The 27,898-nt window shown below is 43.8% G+C and overlaps 1 protein-coding gene across 1 annotated transcript in view; it reads left to right on the top strand.

Annotated features, from left to right (window-relative positions):
• Positions 1-27,898, top strand: part of PRCP (prolylcarboxypeptidase) — a 49,512-nt gene that overhangs the window by 10,024 nt on the left and 11,590 nt on the right. The window contains exons 2-6 of the mRNA XM_060686175.2: positions 20,380-20,520; positions 21,348-21,449; positions 23,224-23,405; positions 24,360-24,517; positions 26,708-26,880. Of these exons, the coding sequence (XP_060542158.2) occupies positions 20,380-20,520; positions 21,348-21,449; positions 23,224-23,405; positions 24,360-24,517; positions 26,708-26,880 (756 nt within the window). The remainder of the gene's footprint in view (positions 1-20,379; positions 20,521-21,347; positions 21,450-23,223; positions 23,406-24,359; positions 24,518-26,707; positions 26,881-27,898) is intronic.

Raw genomic sequence — 27,898 nt, 5'->3', positions numbered from 1 at the left:
TTTCATCAGAGGGAGTACTATCGTTTTTCCAATATTGTGCGTAGATGATTCTAGCTGCTGTTATTATTTATAATGTGATATACTGAGATTTTTTGCTATAATTTCCCCTTAATATACCTAATAAGAATAGTTCTGGTATTAGATCTATTTGTTTAGTAATTTCCTCTAGCCAATTTCTTATCTTTGACCAGTATTTCCTTGCATCTGGGCATAGCCACCACATGTGGTAATATGTTCCTTGCCTCCTTTTACACTTCCAGCATTCCGCTGGTCTACTTGGGTACATTTTTGCCAGTCTGGCTGGGGGCAAATGCCAACGATAAAACATTTTATATATATTTTCTTTGTATGTTGCCAACATTGTCAGCTTGTAGTTTTTTTCCCCACAGTTTTTCCCAATATTCTAATTCAATAGAGTAGCCGAAATTGTTTGCCCAAATTATCATCATTTCTTTAACTGTTTAACGGTTAAAGAAATTGTTAGTATTTCAACTCTTGTTGACTTTTTAACTAATCTCACATGCTCCTCCCTTGGGCCCTTATGTCTCCTTGCATCACTCATATTTAATCTAAATATTTCATCTGCCTCTATGTCTGTCTCATGCCTTCCCATTTCTAGGGCACCCGCCAACAATTCCATCATTTCTAGGGGATCTTCCTCTTTGTCCTCTTCCCCATAGTAAATTTCCTAATCTTTCTCGATCATCTTTTTATTCTGTCGGCCAAAAAAAGTTTTTGGGAGAGGTAGTCCTCGACATACGACCATGATTAAGGCCAAAATTCCAGTTGGTAAGCAAGACAGTAAGATAGTAAGAGCACCTAGACATCGCTCCACAGCGCGGTATTACAAGATAGTTAAGCGGGTTTTGCTCCATTTTAAGATCTTTTTTTGCTGCAGTTGTTAAGCGAATCATGCCGACATTAAACAAATCTGGATTCCCCCCCATTGACTTTGCTTGTTGGAGACCACCCAAGAAGGTTACGAATGGTGATCATGTGACCTCAGGGACAGGGCAGCCATCATAAATACATGCCAGTTGCTAAGCAACCAGATTTTGATCACGTGACCATGGGGATGTTGTTAAGTGTGAAAACTGGTCATAAATCGCTTTTTTTCCAGTCCCGCTGGACTGGAACGGTCATTAAGCAAATGATTGTAAACTGAGGACTACTTGTATGTATGGTCAGCCTAAAATTTAATGTTCATTTTTGCCGGGAAATTCTTGGAACTGAAATCCACAATCTTAAAATTGCTGAGATTGGATAATACTGTATTAATCTGTATTCAGATTATGGCTTAATTATGATTATATGACTGGAGTGGAAGTGGGAAAAAAATCTGTGTGGGCAGGTTGTTAGTGAAGTGGGTGTAGAAGGAAGTGTCACCAGGATCTGGTTCTACAGGCAGACGAAGGGTTGATTTTCGGTTTTCTGCAGAAAATCTTAACAGGCTACAGATATCCTCATAATCAGACAGTAACTAGGAATTTTTAGAACGTGTTTAAGTAGTGTGACTCCTCATCTTAGCCTGTGTGTGTAACAACTTGTTTTTCACATGTTGAATTTATGAAGCAGCCTCACAGTCAGCTGTGAGAGCTACATTTCTTTCTTTCTTTCTTTCTTTCTTTCTTTCTTTCTTTCTTTCTTTCTTTCTTTCTTTCTTTCTTTCTTTTTTCCTTCCTTCCTTCCTTCCTTCCTTCCTTCCTTCCTTCCTTCCTTCCTTCCTTTTATTTCTTTGCTTTCTTCCTCCCTTTTCTTCCTCTCTCCCTTCCTTTTCTTTTCTTTTCTTTGCTTTCTTCCTCCTCTTCCTTCCTTCCTTCCTTTTATTTTCGTTGCTTTCTTCCTCCCTCCCTCCCTCCCTCCCTTCCTTCCTTCCTTCTTTCCTTCCTTCCTTTTATTTTATTTGCTTTCCTCCTCCCTTTTTTCTTCCTTCCTTCCTCCCTCCCTTTTCTTTTCTTTTCTTTCTTCCTCTTCTTCCTTTTATTTTCTTTGCTTGCTTCCTTCCTCCCTCCCTTTCTTTCTTTCTTTCTTCCTTCCTTCCTTCCTTTTCTTTTCTTTGCTTTCTTCCTCCTCTCTCTTTCTCTCTTTCTTTCTCCCTCCTCTTTCTCTTTCTCTCTTTCTTTCTTTCTCTTTCTTTCTCTCTCTCTCTTTCTCTCTCTCTCTCTCTCTGTCCTTCCTTCCTTCCTTCCTTCCTTCCTTCCTTCCTTCCTTCCTTCCTTCCTTCCTTCCTTCCTTCCTTCCTTCCTTCCTTCTTTTCAAAAGCCACAGAATGGAGGTTCTCCTGATTTCATTTTTTTTGAACCCACATAAACATTGCCTTTTAGCAAATGCAGCAACACAGATGAGTCCAAAATAAATTGTAATTTAATCTACAGGTGGGTTGCACCATAGATTAATTTGAGAACATTGTCAGCTTTGTGCTGAAAGGCAATTCACACCATTTTGTGCCTGCTGTTCGGAGTTGCATGCAAGTTAGATGGGTGGCTACATAAATTGAATAAATAGATTTATTTTGTAGAATGGCCCCAACTCCAAATTGGGAACTGACAGAGCAGTGCTCTTATTTGGTAAACAAGACAAATTAGTCATAACTTTGTTTAAAACACACATGATCCGTAAGCTAAATGCAGCATGTGCAGACTGCTAATAAAAACACAATTCAAAAGTTCCAGCAGGAAGTCTACCGCTCATGAAAATCCCTCTTTTTTCCTATACTGGGAAGAAAAAAAATCCACACTGCCCTGAACGGGGAATTAGGGAAGCTTTGATAGTCAAATAGTAAGCTTGATTTACCTTGATTCTTACTCAGTGTCCATGTTGCACAACTGTTTGTGAAACTCTGCATGCTTCTATCTTCAGCCACTCCTTCGTAATGATCGGAAGTCCTATACAATATGTGGGATCATCACCACACCCCAAAACTAAACATTGGGCCACGCGGTTTAGGTGGAACCATTCCTGAAACTCTGGTTTGCTAGATGGTTCTTTACTGAAGGATCACTGGATTTCTTCATTATCCAAGAGGTTCTCTTAGATCAGTACAGGGGTGAAATCCAGCAGGTTCTGACAGGTTCTGGAGAACCGGTAGCGGAAATTTTGAGTAGTTTGGAGAACCGGCAAATACCACCTCTGGCTGGCCCCAGGTAGGAATGGAGATTTTGCAATATCCTTCCCCCAGGAGTGGGGAGGGAATGGGGATTTTGCAGTATCTTTCCCCTGCCACGCCCACCAAGCCATACCACGCCCACCAAGCCACACTCACAGAACCAGTAGTAAAAAAAGTTGAATTCCACCGGTGGATCAGTGGCTTTCAAACATTGGCAAGGTTAAGATGTTGGGGACGTCAACTCCCAGAAGATTTACAAAGTATGGCATCAGTTACAGGTAGTCCTCGAGTTATGACCATAATTGAGCCCAACATTCATGTTGCTAAGTGAAACATTGGTTAGGTGAGTTTTTTTGGCCCATTTTACGACTTTTCTTGCCACAGTTGTTAAAGTGAATCATTGCATTTGTTAAGTTAATAACCATGCTGCAATGGTTGTTAAGTATACAAGCAACTTTGCTGAATTTATTACAGGTAATCCTCAACTTACAACAGTTCATTTAGTGGTCATTCAAAGTTACAACGACACTGGAAAAAAGGGATTTAAATGACCGCTTTTCACACTTACGACTGTTGCAGCATCCCCATGATCATGTGATCAAAATTGGGACACTTGAAAACTGGCATGTACTTATGACGGTTGCAGTGTCCTGGGTCGTTCTGAACAGTCACTGGGGAAGCCAGGTTCACTTAACAACTGTGTTACTCATTTAACAACTGCAGTGATTCACTTAACAACTGAGCCATGTTCTGTGAAATTGAGTTCATAGTTCACTGCATCAGCATCTTATAGGTAGTCCTTGGCTTACGACCCATATTGGGACCGGATGTTCGGTTGCTAAGCAGGGCAATCATTAAGCAAGTGATCACGTGAATGAACCCGATTTAATCACCATTTTTACTGAGGTGAAGTAAATCGCCTAGTAACCTTGTTGTTAAAGGACTCCGGCTTTCCATTAGACTCTGTGTGAATGCAAAATGCTACAAACATTGTAAATGCGAGCCTGCTGCCTGAATTGTGATGATGTGACTATGTGGGTGTGTTGTGACTATCGCAGTAGTGGGTTCCTCCCGGTTCGGCCCGGTTCGGCCGAGCCAGTAGCTGTGATGATATGACATCACCGAATCGGTTCTCTTTGTTCGGGAACTGGGCCCTCCCGCCCTCCCCCCTGCGTTATTCTTATCTTTTATTTGGCCCCGTCCCCAATCTATTTGCTGCCTCACGAATCTCAGCTGATCGGCTGGAAGGAAAAAAACTGTTTAAACTCTTGCCTCAAGGCTTCAAAGGGCCGCCCTACAGCTGATCAGTGTTAAAAGGCAGTGTGGTGGTAGACCGGTGCCTCCAAAAACAAATGGGTAGACCGGAATGCTCCAAGAACAAATGGTTAGACCGGTACAGCTCTGCAAGCAGTTAAAAGCCTGGTAGACCAGTACCTCTGCTAAATCCTAAAGAATTGTCACATGACCCTCAAACCACGCCCATAAAATAAGCCACGCCCACAGAACCGGTAGTAAAAAAATTTAGAACCCACCCCTGGACTATCGTAACTTCGTAAGGACAGGTCGTGAGTTGTTCTGACCGAGGTTTCCCAAGAGTGTAAAGCAAACTCCTTGTCCGGACAAAAAACCCTTTTTATTAAGTTACTGTGAATTCTTCTCATTCACATAAGTGGTGGGTTTCAAATTTTTTTACTACCGGTTCTGTGGACGTGGCTTGGCATGGCATGGCATGGCTTGGTGGGTGTGGCTTGTGAGCGTGGCAGGGGAAGGATATTGTAAAATCTCCATTCCCACCCCACTCCAGGGGAAGGATACTGTAAAATCTCCATTCCCTCACCAATCCAAGGGAAGGTTACTGCAAAATCCCCATTTCCTCCCGATCAGCTGGGACTTGGGAGACAGAGAATAGATGGGGGTGGGGCCAGTCAGAATTTTTACTACCGGTTCTCCGAACTACTCAAAATTTCCGCTACCAGAACTGGTCAGAACCTGCTGAAACCCACCTCTGAGTCACATCCAGCAAAGTCTTCCAAGGGTGAATTTACAGTCACAGACTTTATCTGGCTTGGAGAGCTGCCAGGCCGATATCTTCAAAACTTGGCAAGGAGTCCCGAACCAATTAAGCGAACTAATTGTCTCCTGCAAACTCCACTCCCCTGTCGCTCCTCTTTTATTCCCTCTGGGAGGGGCCATTCATCATCCACCTGTGGCTTTACTCCTGAGTCGACCCTTGTTCCTTAGCTGTTCCCTTCGCCTGGCAACTCTGCACATGCGCACACTGGGAACAGGCTCCAGCTATTCGTCTGCCTCGCTGATGTCTGACTCTGAAGGCAGCTGATAACTGGCATACGGTCCTAGCCCTCTCTCTGTCTCCGACGCAGAACCCACGTCAGAGCCTTCCCCAGACTCCAGGAGTGGCCCATCTTCCTCCCCAACCTCCTCACTGTCCGAATCTGCTGCCAGATCCGCTGGCTGCTGGCGGGCCACAACATGAGTCTTTTTCCAAGGCCGCAGAAACTTTGAATCATCATTAAACAAAGAGTCAGGACTAATGATACCATGAAAGTGAAGAACCTTAAGTCATAATCCTCATCTGCTCAATTTTGGCCAAAAAAACATTTTTTTATTTTGGAATCGTACAAAATAAAATCCAGTGTTGGACGAAGTACGATGCCACTTCGCGCTCCGCAGGGCAAAGTGAGATGTTTATCTGTTTAATAAACCAGCCATCCCATTTATTTTTGTAGGTTTATTAATTCAATTTATTAATTCAATTTGTATGCTGCCCCTCTCTGAAGACTCCAGGTTTCCTCTGGACTACCTAAAAAATAATGTTGGTCGTGATATTTTGTGTGATTAATTATTGAAATAAATCTTCGGCCATTACAGTAATCGTCTTCTGATCTTCCTACTCCTCTTGGTTTATTTATTTATTTATTTATTGGTTCAATTTATATGCCGCCCTTCTCTGGAGACTCAGGGAGACTTACAATGCGTTAAGCAATAGCCTTCATACTTTTGTATATACCTGCTTAGTAGGGCTTTCGGCCCCCCCTAAGCGGTGTTCTTTTTTTATACAAAGTCAGTTTATTGCCCCCACAATCTGGGTCCTCATTTTACCTACCTCGGAAGGATGGAAGTCAACCTTGAGCCTGGTGAGATTTGAACTCGCAGTAATTGCAGGCAGCTGGCAGCTAAGTGCTACTTTAACAGCACTTTAGTCTGTTGCACCACCAAGGCTCTTCAAAGAGTGGTTTCACTCTGTCTTAGCCCAAACACACCTACAAACTCTCGGCAGTTAACAAAAATAAAACAATTAGTGGGGGAAAGGTATGGAGTAGTTTCAGTAACAGAATAACGGAGTTGGAAGGCAAAAATGTCATAAATAGGTCATGTGGCCACAGAATATTGCAACTGGCCATAAAGATGCACCAATTGCCAAGCATCAAAAATGCAATCAGGTTTCCGCCATCAGAACTCCAGAACTGGGTCTAAGTAGCTTCTTTTGGGTGGGTATCTGTTGTAACTTGAAATGGTCATTAAGCGAGGACTGTAGTGCAATTTTTTTTTTTTTTTTTTGGTAACAACTTTTCTGGTTAATTTTCCACGTTAGCTGTAACAGTGATAAACAAATTCATGTTTTAGTTTTTTTGAAAAATGTCTGAATTCATCTGTTTCAAAATGTCTGTCTAAAACGGTATAGGTTCTGAAACGGTACTTGAAATGGTATCTGTCCGAAATGATATAGGTCTGTGATGGCGAACCTATGGCACGCGTGCCACAGGTGGCACATGGAGCCATATCTGTGGGCACGTGAGCGTTGCCTAGCTCAGCTCCAACACGCATGCACGTACCAGCCACCTGATTTTCGGCCCTTCCGGGCCCACCGGAAGTCAGGAAATGGGCTGTTTCCAGCCTCCGGAGTGCCTCCGGAGGAGGGTTGGGGAAGATAGTTTTCACCCTCCCCAGGCTCCTAGAAAGCCTCTGGAGCCTGGGGAGGGAAAAAACAGGTTAGGGTTAGGGCTTTCCGGGTCCACTAGAAGTCAGGAAACAGGCCGTTTCCTGCCTCCAGAGGGCCTCGGTGTTGGGGGGAGCCATTTTTGCCCTCCCGAGGCTCCAAGAAAGCCTCTGGCGCCTGGGGAGGGTGAAAAACAGGCCTACCATGCCCACCATGCCATCGCGTGCCAAAAGGTGGGGGAGCGCAGAGGGAGGGTTACCTGCGCATGTGTGGGGCGCACTGAATTATGGGTATGAGCACAGGCATGCGCAAATCCCCCGTGCTCCCCCCCCGCTTTTGGCACACGACGGCAAAAAGGTTAGCCGTCACTGGTATAGGTTTTCCTGCTTGAGCAGTGGGCTCGACTAGAAGACCTCCAAGGTCCCTTCCAGCTCTGTTCCATTCCATTTCGTTCCATTCTGTTTCATTCCATTCCATTTTATTCTTCATACTTCTACTCTACTCTACTCTTCTACTTCTACTCTTCTACTTCTACTGTGTTTCCCCGAAAATAAGACTCTGTCTTATATTTTTTGAACCCAAAATAAGCGCTTGGCCTTAATTTTGGGGGTCTTATTATTTTGGGGCGCGTGGAGCAAGACGGGCTCCTCTTGCCATCTTACCTGATTTCCAGCTCTGTGTTTAAATATTTTCAGGGAGGGCTTATTTTCGGGGGAGAGTCTTATTTTAGCGCATGCGCGCAAAAGCCCGATTGGGCTTATTATCATGGGATGTCTTATTTTCGGGGAAACAGGGTACTTCTACCCTATTTCCCCGAAAATAGGACCCAACCAGAAAATAAATCCTAACATGATTTTTCAGGATGCTCATAATATAAGCCCTACCCCAAAAATAAGCCCCGGTTAAGATTGTCAGCCAGACGGATGCATTTAGTATTGTATTTCCCTCAAAATAAGACCTAGCCAGAAAATAAGCCCTAATGTGTCTTTTGGAGCAAAAATTAATATAAGATCCCATATTATTTTCAGGGAAATATGGAACTTCTACTTCTACTTCTACTTCTACTTCTACTTTAAAATCTGATTCGCTAGAGGTCTGCAAAGTTTGAAAAAAAGTTTTGTCAGTTGAAAAGTTTTATGAAAACAGTCTTTTCATTCCCTGGAGCTCTTGGGTGCTGGTTCTACATCACATCCTTGAATAAATTCAACATACTTGATACGTACTTCTTGTATCAAGAGGTATGAACTGGAAAAACCGAAATATTCATAAAGCATCTTGTAACCACAGTGTTTGGAAGCTGTTTTAAATTGTCTTATTGTTTTATTCAGTGTGCTTTGTAAATACGGTGATCCTTCAAAAGGCAGAAATGTTTGTTCTTTCGAGAACTCTTCTGTTGACCCAGGACGTTCGGATATGTGCCAGAAACTTTGCAGAGAAAGCACTAAAGTTAGAGGAGCTTTTAGCAGAACTGAATAGATGCTGGGGTTTATGGTTCGTTGCACATTCGGCCAGATGTTAAGAGTGGATTTACCATTTTTGTCCCCCTATCGCACTGTTGGTGAACCTTTTCGGCACTCAGTTCTGAAACGGGAGCACGCGCGCATGCCGGAAACTGGAAAAGCAGTTGCCTGGTGTGCATTCTCATGCCAAACGGCTGCTCTTCCGGTTTCCGGCACGCGCATGCTCCCCAGCCAGCTGGTCTTCATGTGTGCATGGGTGCCAGAAATTGGAAGACCAGTGACAGGTGCGCATCTGTGCGCCAGAAACTGGATGAGCAGCCGCCCAGCGTGAGAATGCGTGCCAGGCGGCTGCTCTTCCGGTTTCCGGCACTCCTGCGTGCGTGAAGACCAGCTGGTTGGCGTGCCAGAATCCGGAAGAGCAACGGGCGAGGGCTCGCGTGCCCGGAGAAATGGCTCTGCGTGCCACTTCCGGCACGCGTGCCATAAATTCACCATCATGGCATCCTGTCCCTGAGTGAGGAGATGTGGATGTTTGATGATCTTAAAGGTATTATTAAAAGGAAGTTGGATGAGTTTTGGAACAGTTCTTCCACGATAACGGAAGCCTTCGCTTATTGTGACAAGCGTCTTTTGCCCAAACTATCAAAAATTGTAGCAATAATGGCATTGCTAAAGACGGCGTTAGCGGCTCCTATATTGCAGTACTAGGTAGTCCTCACCTTATGACTGCAATTGAACCAGAGAATTTATGTGGCTAAGCAAGAAAATTTGAGGTCTTTTTTTCCCATTTGATGACTTTTCCCGACACATTTGTTAAGTGAATCAACTGCAGTTGTCAAATTAGTAACAGTGGTCGTTCAGTGAATTTGACTTCCCCATTGACGTTGCTCGTTCAGAAGGTCACAAAAGATGGTTGCACAACCGTCATAAATATGAACCAGTTGTCAAGCCTCTGAATTTAAATCAGGTGACCACGGAGGTTGCTGCAACGGTCATAAATGTGAAAAACAGTCATAAATCACTTTTTTTCAGCACCGTTGTAACTTCGAACGGTCACTAAATGAACTGTTGTAAGTGGAGGACTGCTTGTACATACACAGTAGCTTGCCCTGCCGGTGTTGGTGGGGTTGTGATTTTTTTTTTCTTTGATCATTCCCTGACAAGGATATTGTCTTCAGCTTGCTTGATTGTTATCTTCAGGGTAGTTCCTTGATTAAAGAATTGGTTTCTGCTTGATTGTTTGTCTGGTGTTAATACATTCTTTTCTATGTGGTGTTAATACATTCTTTTCTATTGGTTAAAAGAAGAACAACAGCAGCAGGAAAAGGCTGATGCTATGGTCAGAAGAGTGAAAAACGGTCATAAGTCCCTTTTTGCAGTGCGGTTGTAACTTCGAACGGTGACTAAACAAACTGTTGTAAGATGAGGATTTACCTGTACCATCTACAGCAGTGGCCAAAACTGTGGAAACCTTTTGGGAAAAGTGTATTTTTGAGACTTGATGGCTAATAACACCACTATTTTGGGGGGAGTTTCAAGATAATCCTATTCCACTGCTGGAATAGCCTGGGAATAGTCCAGACCTTAACCCAATTGAAAATCTATGGAGCCGACTAAAGAAACTTGTTAATCAGAAGCGACCCAGCAATAAAACTCAGTTCATAGAAGCAATCCTTCAATCTTGGTTTCACATGAGAACAGCTGCAGAATTAAAAGACTTGGTTCACTCCATGGGAAGACGTTGTAAGGCCGTCATTCATGCTAAAGTTTACCCAACTAAGTATTAACTGACGTGATCATTTTTGTATAGCTCGTTTTTCTATGGTGATCATTTTTGCATATCTCGTTTTTTCTATGTGTTTTACTTTTCTTCTTTATACTGTAACTGCTATTCTAATAGCAAATCCTTCATAAAAGTTACTGCGTTACATTCTTGATTAAATTATCTTTCCATTGATATATAATTTTATGGTACTACTCTTAAAAAAAGTGCTGTGATTAGCTAGTTTTAGAAAATACACGTTTCTACTCAATATTACTCAACTTGGGAAAACTGGTATCAATGGATAGAAAATAAAAATAGAAAATATATAGATCAAAATAAGACATAAATTGTGTTTACATATATTTGATCAGGAGGGAATATCTGAGAATATATGAAGAGAGTTAAGAGTTGTGTACTGTTAGAATGACGTTGAATTGTACAGCTATAATCGGTGGATAAAAATCAATGATTTTTTTAAAAAAATCAAAAAAATCAGAATTTTTTTATTTAAATTGGATTTTTTTTTATTTAAATTGGATTTTTTATTTATTTTTATTGAATTTATTTTAATAAAAAACTTTTGGGGTAAAAATCTATCGTAAGATAGTTTTCTATTTAAGATACATAAATAATTTAGTTTATTCAGCATGAAATGGAGCTTAGTTATGTAGCATGAGGCTGTATATTCTGCAACACTGGGACTATCGGTGAGTCAACAGTGGGTCAAAGGAGTAGCAGAGATGACAGTTGCTCTTTAAAAATTATGATTTAAATCAAAACTTTTTACTAGTGATTTAAATCATGATTTAAATTGTGATTTAAATCAACTCGATTTAAATCAAATCCACCCTGGCTATAATGGATGTATTTTTGTTACAGATGTATTTGTATTTTAATATTTTAAATTTTAATAAAGTTTTTTTTGAAAATTAAAAAAAAAAAACACTTTCCCCAAAATACACTTTTCCACAATTTTGGCCACTACTGTATGTAATATGCATCTTTATAAAGTTTAATATTGCCAAGCCCCAATCGAAGTGAAGGCAAGTTTTGTGATGTTTTCCAGCCTTAAGGCAAGAAACTGTAACGAGGGGCAAGATATGATGATCTACATAAAAGACCATGGATTGAACTCTTTTGTTCCGTGTCTGAACTGAGCTGCGTGGAAGCAATCTTCCGGCAACATCTGTCTGTAGGGAAGTCTGCATTTGCACTTAAAATCCGAGAGTGACTCAAAAGAAGAGGAAGCTTGCATCAGGATGTCATTAAGAGACATCCCTTAGTACATCAGCCCATCAGGATGAAAGAGCTGGCGGTTAAAAATAGTTGGGCATTGTGGCACCAAATGTCTGGCAAGAGAACGGTTTTCCGTTGTCTTCAAGGTTGGTTTGATGCAGAGGTAGGCTGCTGGGGTTCGGGAGAACCTTTAGCTAAGTTTCTGTGCAGTTCGGAGAACCCACAAATCCCATTCCTGGCTGGCCCCGCCCCCCCCCTCCTAGGAGACCCCACACGGCCCGTTTTGGATGCAGGTAAGTGCAGGGCATGCACGGAGGCTCGGGGAGGGCGAGAAACAGGCCAGCCTCCAGAGGGCTGCAGTGTACATTATAGTTATAATAATAAAACACAAACACACATCCTTCACATTCTATACAATTGAATTGAAAACCCCTGATATTTCATTGATATTGCACTATACAGTAGAATTCAATATAGTTACTGCCCTGGGATAGAAGCTGTTTTTCAGCCTATTTGTCCTTGTTTTTGTGATCCTGTACCGTCTGCCAGGTGGTAATAGTTCAAAAAAAAAAAAAGGGTGCCCAGGATGAGATGGATTTTTAAGAATGTTTTGAACTTTCTTAGTGGGAACTATAAAGCTCTTCCAAGGAGGGGAGAGGGCAACCAATGATCCTCTGGGCAATGACATTGACCCTCTGGAGCTCTGTCCTATCTGCCACTGTGCAATTGGCAAACCATACACAGGTGCAATAAGTTAAAATACTCTTTATGGTGCAGTGGTAGAAGGTCACCAGCAGTTTCTCATTCAGTTGTTCTTTCCTGAGAAGTCTCAGGTAGTATAATCTCTGCTGGGCCCTTTTGACCAGTGCTGCAATGTGAGTGCCCCAGGTCAGGTCCTCTTTTAGGATAACACCCAGAAACTTAAAACTGGCCACTTAACTCCACTTATATAAGAAAGGTGGTGTGCTGTAAGGTTATTCCTACGAGATATATGCGGTCCGCCTACTCTGATGAATACTCATGTAATTACTACTAGACACTTATCCTCAAGGAGGAGCATGTAGGCCACCAGGACAATTGCAGTGTCGTTGGCGTCATAGTGGCAGGTTGGGTAGGGCGTCGCAATGACAAAGAAGTAAGGGAGAATAGAATATTGTATGTGATGCCGGAGGGAGGCAATTGGGGAATAGTGAAGAAAACCATTTTAGAAGAAGTCCATGGGTATGAGAAAGATATACTGCACAGGTGAGGCCACACTTGGAATACTGCATCCAGTTTTGGTCACCACAAAACATAAAAGAAGTTGGGACCCTAGAAAGAGAAGGGAACAGGAAGAGAAGAGGAAGGGATGGGAAGAGAAAAGAAGAGAGAAGGAGAAGATGAGAAGACAAGACAAAGGGGTGGGAAGAGAAGAGAAGAGAAGAGAGAAGGATGGGAAGGGAAGAGAAGAGAAGAAAAGGAATGGGAAGGGAAGAGAAAAGAAAGGGATGGGAAGAGAAGAAAAGGGATGGGAAGGGAAGGGAAGAGAAAAGAAAAGAGAAGGAGAAGACAAAAGAAGAGGAAGGGATGAGAAAGGAAGAGAAGAGATGAGAAGAGAAAGGGATGGGAAGAGAAGAGAAATGGGTGGGAAGATAAGATAAGAGAGGATGAGATGAGAAGGGAAAAGAAGGATGGGAAGAGAAGAGGAAGGGATGAGAAGAGAAGACAACGGGATGAAAAGAGAAGACGAGATGAGAAGGGTGGGAAGAGAAGAGAAGAGAGAAAGGGATGAGAAGAGAGGAAGAGAAGAGGGATGGGAAGTGAAGACATGAGAAGCGATGAGATGAGAAGAGAAAGGGATAGGAAGAGAAGAGGAAGGGATGGGAAGAGAAGAGAAGACGACAAAGGGATGGGAAGTGAAGAGATGAGAAGAGATGAGAGAAAGGGATAGGAAGAGAAGAGGAAGGGATGGGAAGAGAAGAGAAGACGACAAAGAGATGGGAAGAGGAGAAGAGAAGAGAAGAGGATGGGAAGGGAAGAGAAAGGGAAGAGAGGAGAAGAGAAGAGCAAGAAAGATAATTAGGGGTTGGAAGCTGAATTGTATGATGAATACAATTGAGAGAGCTATGAATGTCTAGCCTTATGAAGAGAAGGATTATGGATGATATCATAGCGGTCTACTGGTACTTGAGGAGCTCTCGCAGAGAGGTTAGACTTCTCCAAAGCAGAAAAGGACAGGACAAGAAATAGCAGGTAGGAAGATCATTAAAGAAAGATCTAACCTAGAACTAAGAAGAAATATCCTGACAGAGACAACAGTTAAATCAATGGAATAGCTTGCCTCTAGAAATTGTGGAACAGAATTATTCTTTTAGAATATTTTAGGGGAAAAAAATATTCCTTTCATTGGGGAATTAAGACATAGGAATAGAACAGAACAGACTAACAGATTTAGAAGGCTTAAGTTAAATAAGAAGTTCAGTAAATTAAGTTTAAGAGTTCAGTATTGAGGAAGGGGATTTTTTAAAATGCACTTTTTAAATGTCTTTGTTTTTTTGTGTCTGTTTTTGTAAAAATAGAAACCCTTTTTTGGAGTTCTGTAATTTAACTTCAAAAAAAAAAAAAAGGTAAAAAGAGGAAGGGGATATTGGCTATTCCCGTCAGACTGTCTGCATTGTGAATTTCCAGCCTGGAAGCTGGGCAGCCTTTAGCAGGAAGTGATGTGCTCAGGATGAACTTGGGTTGATAGCTGTCAATATTAGGGATATGCATAATTTCGTTCAGACTGAAATTTCCCTGGGGGTGTTTCTGAAGGTGGAAATGTCTATATGACGTTAAAAACAAGCCACGAAGCTCGACGACTTTATATCTCAAATGCTGACTTGCTTAGCTGATCCGATGTTCCTGTTTGGGGAAAAAGGAGACTGAGGGATTTTTTTTGGACGTAGTAGAACGGAAGTGACTACGGAAAAAGTGGGAACCCAGAAAAACAACGACGGCAACAACACACAAGAGCTCGTTTGTGTTCTGACCTAGGCTTCCTGATACAGTAAGAAGCACACAATTAGTCCCCAAAACCCTCTTTTTATTTCAACGGCTGTGAATTCTGTTTATTCATAGCCCATGCTGAATCACCAAGAGTTTATTTATTTATTTATTTATTTTATTGGATTTCTATACCGCCCTACTCCCGAAGGACTCAGGGCAGTGAACAGCCACAGAATAAAACACATAAATACAAAAATTTAAAATAGAATAAAAACGAATTAAATAATTTGGCTGAGACACAATTTAAAATACCCCATAATTTAAAAACAAATTAAAATTTACATTTAAAAGGGGAGAAGATTTAGGCCAGGCCAGCTTGATAAAATAAGAAAGTCTTGAGCGCGCGATGGAAGGTGCGCAGATCCGGGATCCTCCGTATATCCGGGGGGGAGCTCGTTCCAGATCGTAGTGCCCCCACAGAGAAGGCTCTCCCCCTAGGGGCTGCCAGTCAACATTGTTTGGCCGACGGCACCCAGAGGAGCCCCTCTCTATGGGTGCGTACTGGCCGGTGGGAGGCTATTGGTGGTAGCAGGCGGTCCCGTAGATAACCAGGTCGTAAGCCATGGAGCGCTCTAAAGATGATAACCAAAACCTTGAAGTGCACCCGGAAGACCACCGGGAGCCAGTGCAGCTCGCGCAGGAGAGGTGTTACATGGGAACGCCACGCCGCTCCCATAACCACCCGCGCGGCCGCACTCTGCGCCAGTTGGAGCCTCCGAGTGCAACTCAAGGGGAGCCCCATGTAGAGAGCATTACAATAGTCCAGACGAGAGGTGACGAGGGCATGAGTGACTGTGCGTAGGGAGTCCCGATCTAGAAAGGGACGCAACTGGCGGATCAGGTGAACCTGATGAAAAATTTTCCCGGTCACGGCCGTCAAGTGCTCTTCTAAAGACAGCCGTGAGTCCAGGAGGACACCCAAGTTGCGAGCCCTTTCCGTGGGGGCCAATGATTCACCCCCAATAGTCAGGGTTGGCACCAGCTGACTATATCGGGACGTCGGAAACCACAGCCACTCAGTCTTGGATGGGTTGAGCCTGAGCCTGTTTGTAAAGAGTCCGACAGATGTCTGCCACAGTCCTTTGGGATAAGGCTGATAAGCACCCACCTTTATCTCCCTTGACATGCTGCCAAAGACCTAATTGGCAATTAGCTTTGCAAGGACACATGAAGCACAGAGTCAAAACAGAGCTTCAGAATACAAACTGGCCAGCATCAACAACGTTGCTTCCTACAAAGGCTCAGGTGCCTTTGCTCCTCCTTTATGTCTTATGGGAGGGGCTAATCATCTCCAAGCCTTACTCCCGAGTCACCCCTTTTGTCTTAACTGTTCTTGCCTTCTGGCAGCTCTGTGCATGCGCGCACTAGGAACAGGCTCTCCCTGTTCCTCTGCCTCTCTGATGTCAAACACTGGAGGCTCCGGAGTCAGCACATAACTCCCAGATGGCCCTGGCCCCATCTCTGCCTCCGACGCAGAGCCCTCATCAGAGCCTTCCCCAGACTCCAGGACTGGCCCATGTTCCTCCCCAGCCTTCTCACTGTCCGACTCTGCTGCCAACTCTGCCGAATAGGTTGTAGAAAAAATGTTTTTAAAAGTTTTTTTTTAAAAAAAGGCTCTGACCATCAGGCAGCTCAACTGCACGTTACTAACATGTATTTAGTGACACGGTTGTTGAATGAATCTGGCTTCTCGGTTGACTTTGCTTGTCAGGAGGTCACAAAATGACCCCGGAACACTGCAACCGTCATAAATACGAGTCAGTTATCAAGCATCCGAATGTAAATTACGTGATCGTGGAGATGCTGCAATGGTCATAAGTGGGGAAAATGGTCATAAGTCACTTTTCAGTGCCGTTGTAACTTTGAATGGGTAACTAAATGAATGATGGTAAGTGGTGGAGTACTTGTATCTTTTGTAAAGAAGTAAATAAATTGTGTTTTGTTTTTTTCCCCCTAATCTAGAAGGATAATTTTCTTTCGGGTTTTTGGCTGACTCCTGCAAACCTGTGTTTTTTTTTCCATGGGGGTTAATGAAGCTAGTTTTTGCCATCTGGTGCTACTGCCTTCCTAGCTGGGATGAATATTGCCCACAGAGCTGTGCACTTCAGCTTTCACTCCCTTTCCACTTCTGCTTTTTTTGTTTTGTTCTGTTTTGAAACTGCTATTTTTGTTTGAGTTGTTATTGGGCTGTTAAAACCGGTTGCTCTTTCCTGAGCACCTGGAGGAAAGATCAAAGAGGCCACGAATCACTGTATTAAGAAGCTAGTTTCTTGATTATGTGAAGGGGAAAGTCATTTTTAGAGCGGTTTCTCCCTTTCCTTTTCCTTTCCCTTTTCTTTCCTCCCCTCCCCTCTCCTTCCCTTCCATTTCCTTCCCTTCCCTTCCTTTCCCTTCCCTTCCCTTCCGTTTCCTTCCCCTTTCCTTTCCTCCCCTCCCCTCCCCTCCCCTTCCCTTCCGTTTCCTTCCCCTTTCCTTTCCTTGCCTCCCTTCTCCTTCCCTTCCCTTTCATTTCATTTCCTTCCCCTTCCCTTCCCTTCCCTTCCCCTTTCTTTTTCTCCCCTCCCCTCCCCTTTCCTCCCCTTTCCTTTCCTTCCTTTTCCTTTCCTTTCCCTTCTCTTCCATTTCCTTCCCTTTCCTTCCTTTTCCTTTCCCTTCCCTTCCCTTTCCTTTCCTTCCACTTTTCTTTCCTTCTGTTCCCTTCTTTTCCCTTCTCTTTCCTTTCCTTTCCTTCCCTTTCCCTTCAGCTAACTCACATTTGCAACCGTTGCAGTGTCCCAGGGGTCACATGATCACCTTTTTTACGACCTTGTTATAAGCCAAGTCAGTGGAAACCTGATTCACTTAACAACCATGTTACTACGTGTTTCCCCAAAAATAAGACCCGGTCTTTTATTTTAGGGGGGGGCACCAAAATAAGCACTAGGGCTTATTTTTGGGGTAGGGCTTATATTAGGCGCATGCTTTAAAAACCCCAGACTAGGTCTTATTTTTTGGGGTAGGTCTTATTTTTGGGGGAAACAAGTAATTTAACAACTCCAGCGATTCACTTCACAAAAGTGGCAAGAAGAAGTTGTAAAATACGAGCGAAACTCACCTAACAAATTTCTCACTTAGTAAACGTAAATTTTGGGCTCAGTTGTGGTCGTAACCTGAGGACTATCTGTATTGGTTTGACGTTCCTTTACGGTCTGGAAGATACATTAGAATATGTATGATCATTATCAGCTATGCCAGTGATGGCTAACCTTTTTGCCATCGCGTGCCAGGAGAGGGGTGGGTGGGGGAAGTTCACGCGTGCGCGTGCCCACACCCATAATTCTATGTGTCCCCCTGCGCATATGCGCGCAAACTCCCCACCTGCCGCTTCTGGCACGCGATGGCTGATAGGCCCATTTTTCTTTCTTACCTGGCTCCAGATCCTCTCTATGCATCTGGGAAGGGTGAAAATAGCCTTTCCCATTCCCTTGGAGGCCCTCCGGAGGCCTGGAAGGGCCCATTTCTCGACTCCTGGTGGGACAGGAAGTGACGTTTTTTGCTGTCCCCAGCCTCCAGAGCCTGGAGTTTTCTGATGCTCTAACTCTAAAGTCTGGCAAACTCTGATAAGGTGAAAACATGGAATAAAAGAGATTTAAATTACCTAACAGCTCCATCTGCTGTCTCTCTTTCTTTTTTCCTCCTGTCCAGACTTCATCTTCTGCATCCAATGTGTTTGTTTATTTCTGGAAAAGCTTTTATATGCCACCAGTTTCACAGCTAGCTTCCTTGGCAGCTACTACATTGCAATAATTTCTAGATGCTTTTAAATAACATTTATGCAGAAAGAACATTATTACCATCCTCCGTCCATAAGTTTTTTTCCTTTTTCTCTGCTTTTTATAAAGTCCATGAAGGATACACAGTCCTAGGCTGCATCAAAAGAGGGATACAATCAAAGTGTTGGTACCATTTTATGATGCCTTGATAAAAAAACCACACTTGGAATATTGCATCCAGTTCTGCTCACCATGCCACAAAAAAGTTGAAACTTTAGAAAGAGTTCAGAGAAAAGCAGCAAAGTTGATTAGGGGACTGGAGGCTAAGCATACGACGAATGGTTGTGGGAACTGGGTATGTCTAATGAAGGGACGTGGTGGCTCAGCGGCTAAGACGCTGAGCTTGTCGATCGAAAGGTCGGCAGTTCAGCGGTTCGAATCCCTAGTGCCGCGTAACGGGGTGAGCTCCCGTGACTTGTCCCAGCTTCTGCCAACCTAGCAGTTCGAAAGCACGTTAAAAAATGCAAGTAGAAAAAGAGGGACCACCTTTGGTGGGAAGGTAATAGTGTTCCATGTGCCTGTGGCGTGGAGTCATGCCGGCCACATGACCACGGAGACGTCTTCGGACAGCGCTGACTCTTCGGCTTTGAAACGGAGATGAACACCGCCCCCTAGAGTTGGGAACAACTAGCAGATATGTGCGAGGGGAACCTTTACCTTTAATGAAAAGAAGGACTAAGGGTGACATGATAGCAGTCTTTCAATATTTGACAAAGAAAAGGGGAGGTCGATCTATTTTCCAAAGCACTTGAGGGGGGAGCAGAACAAGAAATAATGGATGGAAGCTTATCCAAAGAGAAATCCAACGTAGAATTGGGGAGAAATTTCCTGTCAGTGTGAACAGTTTCATCAGTGGAACAGCTTACCTCCAGAAGTTGTGGGTGCTCCATCACCAAAGGTTTTTGAGAAGACATTGGACAGCCATTTGTCTGGAATGGTGTAGGACAGTGATGGCTAACCTTTTTGCCATCGCGTGCCAGGAGGTGGGAGAGGGTTGCGCGTGTGTATGCCCACACCCATAATTTAATGTGCCCCGGCCCTGCGCATATATGCGAGACACCCCCCCCACTCCCTCCCGCATCTGGCACGCGATGGCCCGGTAGGCCTGTTTTTCTCACCTGGCTCCAGAGCCTCTCTAGGAGTCTGGGGAGGGGGAAAATGGCCTCCCCACCCCCGGAGGCCCTCCAGAGGCCAGAAACGGTCCATTTGCCAACTTCCGGTGTGACCGGAAGGCCTGTTTTTTTGCTGTCCCCAGCCTCCAGAGTCTCTCTAGGAGTCTGGGGAGGGCGAAAACGGCCTTCCCCATCCCTCTGGAGGCCAGAAACAGCCCTTTTGCCAACTTCCAGTGGGACCGGAAGTTGGCAAATGGGCTGTTTTCGGCCTCCGGAGGACCTTGGGGGGGGGAGGGCGAAAACGGCCTCCTCAGACTCCTAGAGAGGCTCTGGAGCCAGGTGAGAGTGAAAAACGGGCTCCCCCCCCGATGCCCTCCGGAGGCAGGAAACGGAGCCTGGATAGCTCAACAGACAGAGCTCTGCAATTTAACACCAGCTATCTGCAATTAAAGTAAGATCGAATCCCGCCAAGCTGAAGGTTGACTCAGCCTTCCATCCTTTCGAAGGTAGGTAAATTGAGGACCCAGTTTGTGGGGGCAATAAGCTGACTTTGTATAAATATACAAAAGTATGAAGGCTATTGCTTAACGCATTGTAAGCCGCCCTGAGTCTCCGGAGAAGGGCGGCATATAAATCAAATAAAAATAAATAAATAAAAAAAACCTGTTTCCCTACTTCTGTTGGGCCTAGAAGGCCCAAAAATCAGATGGCCGGAGTGTGCATGCGCGCCGGAGCTGAGCTCGGGTGCCCACTGATGTGGCATGTGTGCTATAGGTTCGCCATCACGGGTTTAGGGTCTCATGCTTGAGCAGTGGGTTGGACTAGAAGACCTCCAAGATCCCTTCCAACCCAGTTATTTTGCATTCTCTAAGGGTCTCCCCCCCGCTCCCCATGTTGTTTCAGATCGATCACTTTGGTTTTGCTGAAGACCGCACGTTCAAACAGCGCTACCTCATCGCAGATCAGCACTGGAAGAAAGACGCCGGCTCAATCCTTTTCTACACTGGCAATGAAGGGGACATCGCCTGGTTTGCAAATAATACGGTACAGGACTTCCGGATTCTGTAACAGCTTTGTTCCCTATATGCCATCCGTCTGGTAAACTCTCACAAGATTCGTTTTTCTTGCCATAAACATGTAGAACTAGACTGGGTTGTTTCTCTGTGTCGTATAATATATGTGGGTATATGCATAATTTTATATTTATCTTGTCTTGTTGATGTAGTGTAAAATTGGAGGTGGTGACCCTTTAAGAAATTTCATTGTTAATGTATGCCAATTAGTGTACATTCAAAGCAGCTGTGGGTTTCACATGTTACTACTGGTTTGCCCCGCTTGTGCACCGCTCACACGCATCCGGTTTGCACGCGCACCCGCCTTCCGCACATGCGCCTGGCCTTTCGCATATACTCTTTGCTCACACGTGTGCCTTTGCGCATGCGCTTGGCTTCAAAAACGTGCCTAAATAGGATGGCTTACAGCCGGGGCGCTACCGGTTCGGGCAAACTACTCCGAACCGGCTGAATACCACCTCTGATTCAAAGTAACAGTAAAGCTATTCTATTCTATTCTATTCTATTCTATTCTATTCTATTCTATTCTATTCTATTCTATTCTATTCTATTCTATTCTATTCTATTCTATCCCTATCCCTATCCCTATCCCTATCCCTATCCCTATCCCTATCCCTATCCCTATTCCATTCTTTTCCTTTTCCTTCTATTCCTATTCCTATTCCATTATTTCTATCTCATATCCCGTTAAACTATTTCAGGCTTTTTTTTACAGTATATACATTTGAAAGATCGAAGATTATTCTTTACTGAATTATTATTTTTTTAAAAAAAACGACCATCTTTGCTCCATTCCAGGGTTTCATGTGGAATGTGGCCGAAGAATTAGATGCCATCCTGGTTTTTGCTGAACACAGATACTACGGGGAATCCTTGCCGTTCGGAAATAAGTCATACACCGTAAGTATCACTCCCAATTCAAAGTAGTCACAGATTGACTACTCATACGTTGAACTCGGCTCTACAGGCAGTCCTCGGCTTACAACAGTTCATTTAGTGACCATTCAAGGTTACAACGGCACTGAAAAGAATGATGTATGACCAGTTTTCACGCTTACGACCGTTGTAGCATTCCCCATCGTCATGTGATCAAAATTCAGACGCTTGGCCAGAGGTGGGTTTCAGCATGTTCTGACCAGTTCTGGAGAACTGGTAGCAGAAATTTTGAGTAGTTCGGAGAACTGGTAGTAAAAATTCTGACTGGCCCCCACCCCCATCTATTCTCTCCCTCCCAAGTCCCCGTTGATTGGGAGGAAATGGGGATTTTGCAGTAACCTTCCCCTGAACTGGGGAGGGAATGGAGATTTTATAGTATCCTTCTCCTGAACTGGGGAGGGAATGGAGATTTTACAGTATCCTTCCCCTGCCATGCCCACCAAGCCACACCCACAGAACTGGTAGTAAAAAAATTTGAAACCCACCATTGCACTTGGCATATCTTAATTGCAACTAGAATCGTATTTGCACAACAATGGAAAAATGATGAGATTCCATCTGAGGGAAATGTTATTAAGAAAATATTAGAATGTGCAGAAATGGACAGATTAACGCTCGCTATTAAGGATAAAGAAGAAACTGAATATTTTCTGATATGGGATATATTCTATCAATGGCCAGACAATAGAAACAGAAGTTAGAAAGGAGGAGAAACGAAAAGAGGAAATGTGGTGGAGAATTGTTAAAGAAGATGATGTTAAGTATTATTGTTATTATACCATCTTTTCCCGAAAATAAGACCCTGTCTTATATTTTTTTGAACCCTGAAATAAGCGCTTGGCCTTATTTTCAGGGAGGTCTTATTATTTTGAGGCATATGGAGCTGTTTTACCTGATTTCCAGCTCTGTCTTCCTAACCCTAACCCAGGGGTCTGCAACTTTAAACACTCAAAGAACCATTTGGACCCATTTCCCACAGAAAAGAAAAACACCGGGAGCCACAAAATCCTTCCCGTGCCTGACTATTTCTTGAGCGGCCACAAAACTAGCATCTGTAGTTGAATTAAAGGTTCTGTTTTCTTCTGAGACTTTTCTTTTCTTGGATTTATCCATGGTTGGCCTACCATGAAAAGCTCAATAAATTGCGTACCGGCGGGTGTCGCACATTGGCGGTTGTGACGCATATTTTGAGTGACGGGGCCGCAGCAGAGGGGTGAAAGAGCCACATGTGGCTTCAGAGCCGCAGGTTGCTGACCCCTGCCCTAACCAGAGGAAATGGCGGGGACCGGCTGTGCATGCGTTTAAATATTTTCAGGGAGGGCTTATTTTCGGAGGAGGGTTTATTTTAGGGGGAGGGCTTATCAGGGGAGGGCTTATTTTCGGGGAAACACGGTATTACTATATTATATTATTAATATTATCGTGATGAATATTATAACAAATATGGGGACTATGAATGTTTAAAAATAACTGTACCCAGATCGCACACTGTTGGATGGAAATTGAATGTTATATAAATAAAACAATAAAAAACACGGAAAAAACAAAAACAAAATTCAGATGCTCGGCAATTGACTCATATCTATGACAGTTGTGGGGTCACGTGATCCCATTTTTGTGACATGACAAACAAAATCAAAATCTCCCAGAAGTTGAAGTCCACAAGTCTTTTGACGGGCAGGAAAGGTGAGTAAATATACTAAGAGCGCCATACAAAAGTTTTGTGCTCTCGTTTCAGGATGCTAAGCACTTGAATTACTTGACTTCGCAGCAAGCTCTGGCTGATTTTGCGGTACTTATCCAGCACTTGAAAAATACGATTCCTGGAACGCAGAATACTCCAGTGATAGCCATAGGAGGGTCTTATGGCGGAATGCTTGCTGCCTGGTTCCGAATGAAGTACCCCCACGTAGTAATTGGGTAAGTCTGGAGCAACTTGGCACTCTCTCCTGTGGAACCACAGAGGAACCAGCTAGTTTCTGAATCTCGCTTCATCTTCCTCCGCTGGTGGTTTTTCATTACTACTACTTTTGATTACTACTTAGATTTAGAGTTTAGCGGTCACGATGATGGAGAGCGGGAGGCTGTGAGTTCTAGTCCCGCCTTAGGGATGAAAGCCGGCTTGGTGACTTTGGGCCAATCATGAGGAGACTGTGAGTTCTAGTCCCACCTTAGGCGTGAAAGCCGGCTGGGTGACTTTGGGCCAATCACAAGAAGACTGAATTCTAGTCCCGCCTTAGGCATGAAAGCCCGCTGGGTGACTTTGGGCCAATCACGAGGAGACTGTGAATTCTAGTTCCGCCTTAGGCCTGAATGCCGGTTGGGTGACTTTGGGCCAATCATGAGGAGACTGTGAGTTCTAGTCCCGCCTTAGGTGTGAAAGCCGGCTGGGTGACTTTGGGCCAATCATGAGGAGACTGTGAGTTGTAATCCTGCCTTAGACATAAAAGCTGGTTGGGTAACTTTGGGCCAATCACGAGGAGACTGTGAATTCTAGTCCCGCCTTAGGCATGAAAGCCAGTTGGGTGACTTTGGGCCAATCATGAGGAGACTGAGTTCTAGTCCCATCTTAGGTGTGAAAGCTGGCTTGATGACTTTGGGCCCATCAACAGGAGTTCTAATCCCGCTTTAGGCATGAAAGCTGACTGGGTGAAATGTGGCCAATCACCAGGGGACTGTGAGTTCTAATCCCGCCTTAGGCATGAAAGCCGGCTGAGTGACTTTAGGCATCTGAATGTAAATAACATGCCAAACGGTCATAATTGTGAAAAACGGTCATCGGTCCCTTTTTTCAGTGCCATTGTAACTTTAAGCCGTCACTAAGCGAACTGTTGTAAATCGAGTATTACCTGTATTTTGTCTCTTCGGTTGCAGAGCCCTGGCTGCATCGGCCCCCATTTGGCAGTTCGACAGCTTGGTTCCCTGTGGTTCCTTTCATAAGATAGTGACCGAAGATTTCAAAAAAAGCGGGGTTGGCTGTTCGGAATCCATCCGAAATTCCTGGGCGGCCATTAAACGTATCGCTGACACAGGTAGGAAGCTAACAGCGAGTAATTGCTAAGCTGGGGGATTCTGGGTGTTGAAGCCCATTCATCTTCAAGTGGCCAAGAGTGAGTAACTCTGGTGTAGAATAGAATGAGCTGGAAGGGACCTTGGAGGTCTTCTAATCCAGCCCCCTATTCAAGCAGGAGAACCTATACCAGGGGTCTGCAACCTTAAATACTCAAAAGAGCCATTTGGACCCGTTTCCCACAGAAAAGAAAACACCGGGAGCCACAAAGTCTGGGTGGGCGTGGCCAACTCAATGTCACTCACTTCCATTAGTCACATGACTCCCCTCGTAGCCACGCCTACCCAGCCGGTCATTAGGGCAGAGAACCACAAAATCCTTTTGACATCTCTCTCTCTCTCCTCTTCCTCCCTCCCTCTTTCCTCCCCCCCCTCTATCTCTCTCTGTATTTCTCTATCTCTCTCTCCCCTCTCTCTGTATCTCTCTGTCTCTATCCTGGCTGCTTCTTCATCCCCCACCATCGCCCTTACCTTCTCGGGGCAGGCGAGGAGTGACTGGGAAGGGAGGGCGAGGGGCGGGGCCAGCCAGTGGTGGGATCACCTGACAGGGAGCCACAGCAGAGGGCCCAAAGAGCCGCATGCGGCTCCAGAGCCACAGGTTGCTGACCCCCTGACCTATACCATTTCAGATAAATGACTGTCTGGTTTCTTCTTGAAAACTTCCTGTAATGGAACATCCATGATTTCTGGGGGCAAGCTGTTCCACTGGTTAATTGTCCTCACTGTTAGGAAGTTTTTCTTTAATTCCAGGTTGCTTCTCTCTTTGCTTAGTTTCCATCCATTGCTTCTCGTCCTGCCCTCTGGTGCTTTGGAGAATAATTTGACCCCCTCTTTTCTGTGGCAGCCACTCAAATATTGGAATACTGCTATCATTTCACCCCTAATCCTTCTTTTCTTTAGACTAGCCAGACCCAAATCCTGCAGCTGTTCTTCATAAGTTTTAGTCTCCAGGCCTTCGATTATCTTAGTCGCTCTTCGCTGAACTTTTTCCAAAGTCTCAACCTCTTTTTTTCCAGTGTGGTGATCAAAATTGGTTGCAGTACTCCAGGTGTGGCCTTACTAGGGATTTACAAAGCGGTGCTAATACTTCATGTGATCTTGATTTTATGCCTCTGTTTATTCAACCCAGGATTGTATTAGCTTTTTTGGCTGCTGCTGCACACTTCTGGCTCATATTCAAGTGATCATCCACTAGGATATATATATATATTATCAGCTGATAAAGGGAGGAGAACTTGTGACTCAGAGGTTAATACAACTGCCTAATATGCAGGCAGCCCAAGTTCGAATCCGAGTAAGGGTACGGCTAGCTGATGAGAGTGAAATAGATCTATACTAGTCTCCCTTTATTTTTTTATCAGCTGATAAAGATTTTTTTGATAAAAATATATTTTGCTGATAAAAGAAATAAAGGGATACTAGTATAGATCTATTTCAAGCTTTTTAGCTTTCATCAGCTAGCCCAGGGGTGGGCAAATGTGGTCCTTTTACAACCTGTGGACTTCAACTCCCAGAATTCCTGATTTGCCCACCCCTGAGCTAGCCATACCCTTACTCAGATTCGAACTTGGGCTTCCTGCATGTTTAGGCAGTTGAATTAACCTTCTGAGCCACAAGTTCTCCTCCCTTCATCAGTTTGAGCCAGGAGAAAGATTAAGTGTTTTTCTATCGAGATACCTGGTCTACCCCAACATTCTGCTTAATCTTTCACTTAATTTTTCCCCTGGCTCAAACTGATGAAGGGAGGAGAACTTGTGGCTCAGAAGGTTAATTCAACTGCCTAACATGCAGGAAGCCCAAGTTCGAATCCGAGTAAGGGTATGGCTAGCTGATGAAAGCTTGAAATAAATCTATACTAGTCTCCCTTTATTTCTTCATCAGCAAAATATAAATTTGGTATAAAATGGTTTGTCGTGAATGCGACTGCTTGAGGGCTCCTGGACTGGAGCTGAAAGGCAAAAGGGAACAGAATGCCCCCTCCCACATGTTGGGGTAGACCAGGTGTCTCGATAGAAAAACACTTAATGTATATATATGTGTGTGTGTGTGTGTGTGTGTGTGTATAAACATATATGTGTGTGTTTAAATATATACACAGACAGACAGACAGACAGACAGAGAAACTGTAATTTCTGGATTTTTTTTCTTTTTAGAGAAAGGTTTACAGTGGCTTTCCCACACATTTCATTTGTGCAGCCCCTTGAAAACCACAACAGATGTCATCAACTTCAGAGAATGGCTAAGTGGGACATGGATTTACGTGGCCATGGTAGACTATCCGTATGAAGCCGCCTTCTTACAGCCTCTCCCTGCCTGGCCTGTTAAGGTAACTGAACCCAAAGTGACTGTTTTGTTTTCTATGATCCACCCCAAAATTGGCCTTTTCCAGAAACAGGTAGTATTCAGCCGGTTCGTACCAGTTCAGGCGAACCGGTAACAGAAAGAAATTGCCCGCCCACTCACCCCGGCTCTATGCCATCCTATTTAAGCACATTTTTGAGGCCAGGTGTATGCACGGAAGGCCCGCGAGTGAGCAAAGTGCATGTGCAGAAGTGTACACGCAGCGAACCAATGATAAGAATATTGGAAACACACTCCTGTCCAGAAGACGCCAAAATTAAATTCCTGAGGGGAAAAAAAGGGATCCGATTGCATCATGAATAAAAATTATCCATATTCTGGTCCTTGTGACCATTCGTTTAGTGACTTTGAATGGTCTAATATGTAACAAGACAAACACATGGCAAAGTAGCTCAAGAATTGATCATATCTGATGGGGGAAACCAAGAGTTGCAGCTAAATTTATGAAAAATGCCTTGCACTGTTACTGGAAGGGGCCAACATTGCCCTGTTGAGCTTGCTGGCTGAGGAATTCTGGGAGTTGAAGTCCGCCCATCTTTAAAATAGCTAAGCTTGAGAAACGCTGTTTTTTAGGCTCTCTGATTTTGGAATGGAATAAGAATGAATAGAATTAGAATAGAATAGAATAGAATAGAATAGAATAGAATAGAATAGAATAGAATAGAATAGAATAGAATAGAATAGAATAGAATAAGAATTGGAATAAGAATTGGAATAAGAATTGGAATAAGAATTGGAATAAGAAAGAATAGAACAGAACAGAACAGAACAGAACAGAACAGAACAGAATAGAATAGAATAAGAATGTATAGATTAGAATTCTTTATTGGCCAAGTGTGATTGATTACACAAGAAATTTGTCTTTGGTGCAGATGCTCTCAGTGTACATAAAAAGAAAAGATAAAATATATTCATCAAGAATCATAAGATACAACACTTAGTGATAGTCATAGGATACTAATAAGCAATCAAATCATACTAGG

This window comes from Pantherophis guttatus, chromosome 5, assembly GCF_059756535.1.
Source record: "Pantherophis guttatus breed Tessera chromosome 5, ASM5975653v1, whole genome shotgun sequence".
Classification (NCBI taxonomy): domain Eukaryota; kingdom Metazoa; phylum Chordata; class Lepidosauria; order Squamata; family Colubridae; genus Pantherophis; species Pantherophis guttatus.
Note: the sequence above shows the minus strand (reverse complement) of the source record. Positions and strands in the feature narration are given on the sequence as shown.